Source organism: Nanorana parkeri, unplaced genomic scaffold, assembly GCF_000935625.1.
Source record: "Nanorana parkeri isolate BGI_ZX_2015 unplaced genomic scaffold, ASM93562v1 scaffold1622, whole genome shotgun sequence".
Taxonomy (NCBI): domain Eukaryota; kingdom Metazoa; phylum Chordata; class Amphibia; order Anura; family Dicroglossidae; genus Nanorana; species Nanorana parkeri.
This window is the reverse complement of record NW_017307890.1, coordinates 226,504-235,956: the sequence shown is the minus strand read 5'-3', so window position 1 is coordinate 235,956 and position 9,453 is coordinate 226,504. Positions and strand designations below refer to the sequence as shown.

General features: G+C 42.7%; 1 protein-coding gene across 1 annotated transcript; it reads left to right on the top strand.

The window, feature by feature from the left end:
* The first annotated feature begins 597 nt into the window (after positions 1 to 597).
* Positions 598 to 6,664, top strand: LOC108799066 (olfactory receptor 5AC2-like). Its single transcript, XM_018570884.1, has 4 exons — positions 598 to 720; positions 2,273 to 2,989; positions 5,595 to 5,639; positions 6,560 to 6,664. The coding sequence occupies exons 1-4, from the start codon at positions 598 to 600 to the stop codon at positions 6,662 to 6,664; spliced, it is 990 nt and encodes a 329-aa protein (XP_018426386.1).
* Positions 6,665 to 9,453: the final 2,789 nt, after the last annotated feature.

The window sequence follows — 9,453 nt, the reverse complement described above, 5'->3', positions numbered from 1 at the left end:
ACTGACGGTTTTACCACTGGTCCAGATTCAACCCAAGTACCCTCTGCTAGAGCGTTCCTCGGTTAAATCCGACACAGGGAGACAGATGACAATCCCTAAAACACACACATCCTAGAATAAAATGTCCACATAATTCCATATAATAACATTTCCACAACAGGGGCGACCCGGCACGTGATTCAGTAGAAACCCGCCCGGGGCGCCACGGGGTCGTCCAAGGGTCACCTCCAACTGTCAAGCATCTCAAGGGTTGCTAGGGAAATCCTAGGAGGCCATCGCCCACCACCCCCAGGCCTCAAAAGGGGCGAGGGGGGCGCTACGGGGAGGCGGCGGCCTTCTTCGGCGACACGACCCTCTGCGCCATGCTTCGGCCGGTCGGCATAGCAACCTCTGTCGACGTCAGGCGGGCCCATAGAGATCACTGGCGTCCGTGGATCCACGACGTCTGGAGAAGGGGGCCGTTTACCAGAGGATGTGGGGGACAACATAAGGTCCAGGGCCTTCTGCCCCGAGGGTTGGGTGGAGGAGCAGAGTCTTTGCATAGGGGTGGAGGCAAGCGCAGCCGCGGCCTTCTTCCGTGCGACGGCTTTCGGCGCCATGTTGCGGCTGGCTGGTGTTGCGGCTTTGTTTGGACGGTGCCTGAAAAAGGAAGCAATGTCCTGGGTCCAGGAGGTGGAGGGAGTCGTGGGCGTAGTCTGGGTACCGGGCATAGGGCAAAAGGTAAGTTCTGAGCTGTATAGTTTAGTAGATGATAGCCCCAGGTCGGCAGAGCTCGGATCTGTGCCTCCTTACTCCTCCATGGTCGGCCAAGCCCCCCCTGCTATTGGCTATTTTAATTTGAAATAGCCAATAACAGACTGGCTATTGAAATCCCTCCCACTGAGTAGGGGAGCGGACCTGAGAGAGAAAGTTGTTTCTCAGTTCTGCTCCTCTGCAGTTTGAAAAAGCCGGGGGGGTTGAGTGGTCAAGACTGCACCCTAGGCAGCACTGCACTCTAGGCGGCTGCCTAGTTTGTCTAGTGGAAGCACCAGCCCTGTCGCTACCCAAGAAAATGACCAAATGCGTAAAAGGGAGAGGGTAGGGTTAGGATTATACATTGTCTAACATCTGAGTGAAGGTCCAATTTAAGGAGTTATTGGCCCATAGCTGAGATGTAAAACGTGCGATGGATATAAAGGTTCCAGAGATGCAGTGGTTAAAGGATGAGGTGGCAACTCTGCATCCAATATTATATGTAACTGTATTTCATCAATCTGATCTACCAATAACATTCTTCCATTAGTACATTCGGTGGTCCATGAGCTTTTTAAATGTTGCATATCAATTACATATAAAAGGCAGGTTTCCAATTATCAAGTAAGGCCTGGAGCTATGGATAGCAGAGGAATGTGGATAGGAAAGGGTTAAAGAGGGAAAAGGAAAATGTTACAGAAGGGTCACTTACGGGATTGGATGAAGGGGTCGTTCAGGAGGGGCTTCAGGAAGGTAGTCAGGAAGGAGGAGTCCGGAAGTTAGTTGGGAGTCCAGCAACAGAAGAAGAACTTCCCACGCACCCGCCCTGAGAGGTGGTTTGTGTCTTGGCGTGTTTGTCCTAGCTATGGCTTGGCGGTTTGGATCCTTGGAGGCAGTTGTAAGTGGTTGCATATCTTGACGGGGGGACCCATCCGTGGTGTGGGTGTCCTTCGGTAATCATACGATCATATGGGTATGACCGGTTAATATGGACCAACGTGGGTCTGCGGGCAATTTAGTTACGTTTAGTTACAAGTAAGGTGCCCGCAGATACTGGTCTGTTTAGAGTGCGATTGCCTTCAAGGACCTTGAAACCAAACAAGTTGGTACAGTATGGTTATGGGTTTGTTGTTGTTATTTATAATGTTATTTATAATAAAAGACTGCTGTGGCCATTTAAACTCCCGCTGTTGTGCGGCGTATCGATTGGTAACATGGGACGGGGGTTTGAAGTGGTGTGGGTACTGGAGTAGGGACCTCTGAGCTACCTTAGTAATGTAATCATGGCAAAATGGCAAATGCATGAAACCAACAACTTCTTTTGAATCAGCAATTTCCAGCAGCATGTAATTAACTTCATTAAGAACTTCCATATTCAGAACTTGTATATACCCCTGAGTAGACACTTATTCAGTCGCAGGTGCAGTGCACCCCTTGTGGAATTCCATTCTTGTTACCATGTAGAACAAATCCTATGGAGGATTCACCAGTCTATAAAATCAGATCACTACCTGTGCTGACGGCTCATTGAATGGAAAAGTTGTTTATCATCCTCAGCATCACGGTCCGTGATGTGGCCATTCTAAATGGAAGTTGTATACATTGCCACAGTCTCCTTCCTTGTATGAGAAGAGATGAGATCATGGAGAACGTTACTACGATTGGTAGTCATATATTTCTCATGGGCCTTGCAGAGCTAGGTAACTTGAGATATTTGTATTCCTTCACAACTCTGGTCACCTATCTAATTGTCATGGTGTTGTGTTCGGTGATTGTGCTCGTCACCTGGACTGAGGAAACCCTCCATGAGCCCATGTACATTTTCATCTCCAACCTCATGCTGGCGGACATGTATGGAAGCACGGCCTTGATGCCCAAACTGATCATTGACTTGGTGACGGGGTGTATGATGATCTCATTAACGGAATGCTTGGCCCAGGGCTTCTTTCTCCAGAGCTTTCCTCCTGTAGAGATTTTGACTTTCACTGCCATGGCGTACGATCGCTACTTGGCCGTTGCCCACCCTTTGATGTACCCTATATGGATGACCAACAAGAGGGCTTTCAAAATTCTCGTGGTGATATGGATTTATGTGTATGTAGGGATATGTGCGATTGTGCTCATAGCTTCAAGGCAAACTCTGTGTGGTGTTCAAATCAACAGCGTGTTTTGTGAAACCATTTCCCTTACACACTTGTCCTGTGGGAACACAACACTCAGCATAGTCTTTGGGTTTACATGGACCATGCTCATGATAGTTGGTTGTGTGTTTGTTGTAGTTTACTGCTATATAAGGACATTTCTTGTCTGTCTTAAAATATCTCAGGAAGCGTGCGATAAGGCCATCCACACCTTAGTGACGCACATCATCGCCTTCTTCACGTTTTTGGCTGCAGCATTATTTATAGTTTTCAGATACATGCTTAAAGGTGAGTCCCTTAATTTGCTCTCGCACTACATAACATCCGTCACCGGGACTCTGTCTTTTACCTTAAACCCAATAATCTACGGGATCAGGACAGAAGCTCTTCGAGTGAAAATTATTCAAAGGCTGAAGAAAAATATAACATTTATCAGAAGCTGGACAAGGAAATAGACAACCAGGTTTTTGTGAAAAAATAAATAAAATAAATGCATTAGATGATTACACAGGACAAGTTTTGTATGATACAAAGGTGTGTCATGAGTCAAGAAAATACTCTGTTGACCAGATGTATCGTTAAAGTGCATATATCATCAAAAGTTTTGATTTAAGGTATATTTTGGATAGATACTCACATCCCCAAAGACTTAAACTTTGAATGGGAAGTAAGATTATTATTGGAAGGTTCCCCCTTGTCCCAATGGCCACCTCCTTTGTCTATCCCTTGGCCCAACGACCTCCTCTTCTGCCCACCCCTTGGTAAGGCCCTGCTTACACATGGCTCCTGGCTTGATTCCCATACCCTGGACAAATCCGGGGTACACTCCTTCTTCATTTCATTATTATTATTTTCCTCATTTTTGGCTTCACCATTTCTCCGATAAATATGTTTATATACATGTCTGATAGGTATGTTTATTTATATTTTTGTATTATAATTATAGATCATGGATTTAAAAAATATATATTAATGTGGGTTTTAACCTTACTCTATCAAAAATGTCAAAAAACTATTTGCCTGAGCATTTACATTAAATCATGTATACTAGGGATGCACCGATACCGATACTAGTATCGGTGCCGATGCCGAATATTTGGGCGAGTACTCGTACTCGCACAAATGCTCCGATGCCTAGCCAGGTACTTCCGGTATCAGGAAGCCGGGCAGCGCGTCATTACACACTGCCCGGCTTCCTGAATGGCTGGGAAGCCGGCTCCATGCTCCCTCGTCACTTGTGAGGCAGGGCATTGTGTAATGACTTGCTGCCCGGTTTCCTGATTGGTCGGGAAGCTAGCCAATCAGGAAGCCAGGCGCCGTGTGATGACGCAACGCCCGGCTCTCTGATTGTCCGGGAAGCCGGCTTCATGCTCTTTCATCACCTCGTGACAAGGGAGCATGGAGCCAGCTTCCCGGCTAATCAGGAATAGTGATGGGCCGAACACCCCCGTGTTCGGTTCGTATTGGAACAACGGCCGAAAAGTTCAAACCTAATGCAAGTCAATAGGGGTCGAACTTTCGAAAATGATTGCCCCCTTTAAGAGGGCTTATATGCAAGTTATATTGCCAGGAGATTTGTGCAATTTAGTTGCGCTCAGAGGGGGAAGAACACGCCTAATTACCAGCTGCAACAATGTATATAAGTAATGTTCATATAAAGCTGGTATGTTGCGCTTGGTGTTGTGTATTCCCACTAATGTTAATCTCTACATGTGTGTCATACACTTTGTGATATTTGGATAATTCTAGGTGTTTATGAGTTTAATAATTACTCTGTTGTGAATATTGATAATAAATTAAATAAGGATATGCCCTATTCTAATTCTACCATAATAATATTTTTAAGTGATGGAGATAATTATGTGAATGCTGTATACAACTAAGTGCCTAATAAAACTTTAAACCTTATATTGATGAGTGTTTCTTTTTATCTCTCTCATGTGATTTATAGTGAGAAGTGTTCCAAGGTTTAATAAACCACACTAATCCAAAAAATGTGTGTTTAAAATATATCGAATAGGTATTCAGTGTTACGAGTGCGTTATACGCTATTCCTTCTTAATTTCCCGTGTATCTATGAACCAAATTTTAGTAAACATCCTTATTGAAAAAAGTGATTGTGCAAATAAGTGATCACTTTCTCCCCCAGGGAAAAAATAATAACCAATAATTCAAACAAAAAAGCTCTGTGAAGTGATCACCTTGTGGGTTCAAACTATTTAAGACTTAGGAGGGAATGAATTTCATAGACAATATCTAATGGTGGCTTGAACAATCTCTCCAGGAGAACTGAAAAAAGATTTCAAACCTTCATATATTTGTAGTGAAATCGCTGTACTATCTGTTACCCTGGATTACCACCTTTTCTTCATTGTAGGAACACTTCAGTTAAATTGTAACTTATATCTAGTATGACAAATGGGTAAGTCTTCCCTGTGGCAACACTTCAGTTAATATATGGTTTATATCCAGTGTAGCAAATAAGTGAACCGATTATACTAATTAATGAGGGATTTGTCCAGAGCGGGACGGAGCCAGTCAGATCGATGCTCTTAACGTTTCCTTTCAGGCCCTCATGGACATCCCCTGTTCTAAGTAATAATTACCTCTATTTGAAGATGTTTAGAGAGAAATATAGGTAAAAATATATATTTTTTTATATATATCAAAATAACTGAAAATAACACTAAAAAGATAGTCCACTTATCTGTCTTTGTACAGATCAAACTTAAGAAAAAGCGAGTCCTTTCAGAGGTTGTCCGCAAGGTAGGAAGTGAAAAAATCTTCTTTATTCATCCTATCAGAGAGGTTGATGGAAAAAACACTCCTGGACGTTTTCAAAAGGGTCAAACGTCCAGATTGGATGAAACGCGTCAAGGGATCCATTGCTTCTTCTCTGACACACCGGAAGATCCGTTAGGCTGGGTGTCCTTCACACCTACATGCTTTTAAACTCTACAATCTTGTAAGTGCAAACACAATTTCTGTTTTAATAAATAGTTGGATTGCTGCACTTAGAAGTGTCTTTCTACTGTTTTTTTCCCTCCGCTGAACCGCTCGGTCCGGCTTCTAATCACACCTGGTGGATGTGCCGCCAACTTGAAGTAAAAAAACGGTAATTTGGAGGAAAAATAAAACAGGAGTGTTTTTTCCATCAACCTCTCTGATAGGATGAATAAAGAAGATTTTTTCACTTCCTACCTTGCGGACAACCTCTGAAAGGACTCGCTTTTTCTTAAGTTTGATCTGTACAAAGACAGATAAGTGGACTATCTTTTTAGTGTTATTTTCAGTTATTTTGATATATATTAATTTTTTATATTTTTACCTGTATTTCTCTCTAAACATCTTCAAAGAGAGGTAATTATTACTTAGAACAGGGGATGTCCATGAGGGCCTGAAAGGAAACGTTAAGAGCATTGATCTGCCTGGGTCCGCCTGTAATAGATCCAGGATACGTACCTCTCTGGCATCTCAGACCCAGAGGGTGACTCCGCCCGCTGTCCGCTGACATCATGCCGCTCCGCCCCCCTCCTTGGCTTAAGCCACGAAAATTCACTTGTCCAGTGTTCCTGCAATGGATGTGGTGGCTGGGCAAGTTCTGAGCAGCCCTGCTCTCCTTCCTGCCACTGAATAGGCTCATTAGCCTCCTACCTCAACCCTCCAAATACTTCTGCTTACTTCAGCCTGCTGTGACTCCTGGTGCACCAAGACTGCAAGCCAGACACTGCACTTCAGCTTCCACAGCCAGCAATCAGCTACAGTCTGGAGGATTCACCGTAGCAGCCTGAGTGCAACTAACAGCAAGTATTCAATGCCACAGCTGATGATATGCACACAGCCATAATGACTTTAAACTTGTGCTGTTAATCCAGCAATACAATTGCCCTGTACTGCTACATAGACATGTGCACTGCCAAAAAATTCGTTTAGTTTAGTTTCGTTTTAAATTCGGATTTGTGTTATTTCGTTTTTCAGGATTCGGGTGTGAAAGTCAATTCGGATTCGGAATATGGATTCGGACGAAATTCGGTAGCGTTAGTACGAACGTTCGTTTCGTTTTCTGTTCTTATTCGTTTCTTATTCGTTTCGTTTGTTCGTTTGCAGCAAAAGTGACATTTGAAGGGGAAAAAATATTTTTCTCCTCTAATGTCACTTTGCTCCAACGAACAAAACGAATAAGAAGTGAATAAGAACAGAAAACGAAACGAACGTTCGTACTAACGCTACCGAATTTCGGAAATGGAAATTCGGATTCGTTTGCATTCGTTATGTCTAATTCGGAATTCGGATACATCCGAATGTCTGAATTTCCGAAAATTCGTCCGAATTTCGATTCGGAACGAAACGAATCGCTCATGTCTACTGCTACAAGCTATTTCAAGCTATTGCTAAATCTTGTAATGTGAAGTTAACATTACACCTGACTACTACTGCTCATTCACCTTGTGATGTGAGGATAACATTACAACTGTTTCATTACATATTGCTTCAATCCTGTTATGTGATGCAAAGATTACTACTGCGATAACCATACCTATAGAGATTGTCATTTACCGTGAAGTAAAAGTTGTGTTTAAAAGACTTCCGCAGCAGAGTTTCATCATTTATCATAAGAGGTATTACACCGTCCCGCTCTGGACAAATGCCTCATTAATTAGTATAATCGGTTCACTTATTTGCTACATTGGATATAAACCATATATTAACTGAAGTGTTGCCACAGGCAAGACTTACCCATTTGTCATACTAGATATAAGTTACAATTTAACTGAAGTGTTCCTACAATGAAGGTGGGTGTGGGTTTAAACCCACAAGGTGATCACTTCACAGTAGGGCTGGTAATGATTAAAATTTTCCTGTTCGATTAATCACATTTTTTTTAAATCGATTAATTTTGATTTAATTATAACGCACATACAGATCCAACTACATTGGCTTATACACATACAGCACAGCAATGAAGTAATAAAATGAAATAGGATCACACTAATCCAGCACGTTATTAATCTCACGTGCCCCACTCAATATGGCCGCCGCTTAAGTGGCGTCACGGACATCGACATCACCGGACTCCTCCCCCCTCCCTTTGTTAGCCGACAGCCACTTGGGGAAGGGGGGAGGAGTCCGGTGACGTCGATGTCCGTGACGTCACCGGATCTCCGACGGAAGACCCGGAAGCCGGCGAAGAGGTGAGTACGGACAAAAGAACTTTGATCGATCAAAAAAATGAACGATTAATCGAGGGATTAATCGTTAATTTCCGCTGCCCTACTTCACAGAGCTTTTTCGTTTGAATTATTGGTTATTATTTTTTCCCTGGGGGAGAAAGTGATCACTTATTTGCACAATCACTTTTTTCAATAAGGATGTTTACTAAAATTTGGTTCATAGATACACGGGAAATTAAGAAGGAATAGCGTGTAACGCACTCGTAACACTGAATACCTATTCGATCATCAATATAAGGTTTAAAGTTTTATTAGGCACTTAGTTGTATACAGCATTCACATAATTATCTCCATCACTTAAAAATATTATTATGGTAGAATTAGAATAGGGCATATCCTTATTTAATTTATTATCAATATTCACAACAGAGTAATTATTAAACTCATAAACACCTAGAATTATCCAAATATCACAAAGTGTATGACACACATGTAGAGATTAACATTAGTGGGAATACACAACACCAAGCGCAACATACCAGCTTTATACGAATTTCGCCAGGAGAGACAGCCAAGGGAGGGAGAGAGTAGATACAGGCAGGAGAGAGAGAGGAGAGACAGCCGGGAGTGAGAGACAGCCAGGTGAGAGAGCTGGCCTAAACCCTGGACACAGCACATACCGGGCTCATAACTCGGACTGTCTGGGTGAATCCTGCACAGGTAGCAACCCTAAGTGTAGTACAGGCACCTGGAAGATGGCAGCCAGCTCTGGAGTCGCTCCGGCCACTACAGTGCTTTACAGGATCCCCAGTGGCCGATCAGGTATGGTATAGGCATTTTTACATTGGAATAGGGTGAACCAAAATAATGCATACCTGGAGCTCAGCTTTATTAGATCAAAAGACAGCAAATAAGAGAAGTTCATTGTCTGGATTTAAATACATTATAATAACAATGTACTGCTTTGTATACTGAAATGGTTTTCACTTTGTTGCTCTCTGATGTTTCACTCACTGATGCCTTAATTTGGTAGATCGGTTTAACCAATGCTCTACATGTATTTTTACTTTAAGAAGATAAATGGACAAACACATTGAACAATGAGCTCTTTAGTCAATTTAGTGTATCTCATTTTTTTTTCATTACATAGTTACATAGTATTTGAGGTTGAATAAAGACATAAGTCCATCAAGTCCAACCTATTGCTGATGTGTGCGTATGTATGGGTCCATGTATCATCTCATTCTTAAGAGTACCTGTACCCCTGTATGTTACGGTCTCTCAGGAAATTGTCCAAAAGCTTCTTGAATGATTCCACACTCTTAGCTGAAATCACTGCCTGTGACAGAGAGTTCCAGACCCTAAACGCTCTAACTGTGAAGATGAGGCCCCTTCGCCCCTTATGCTGG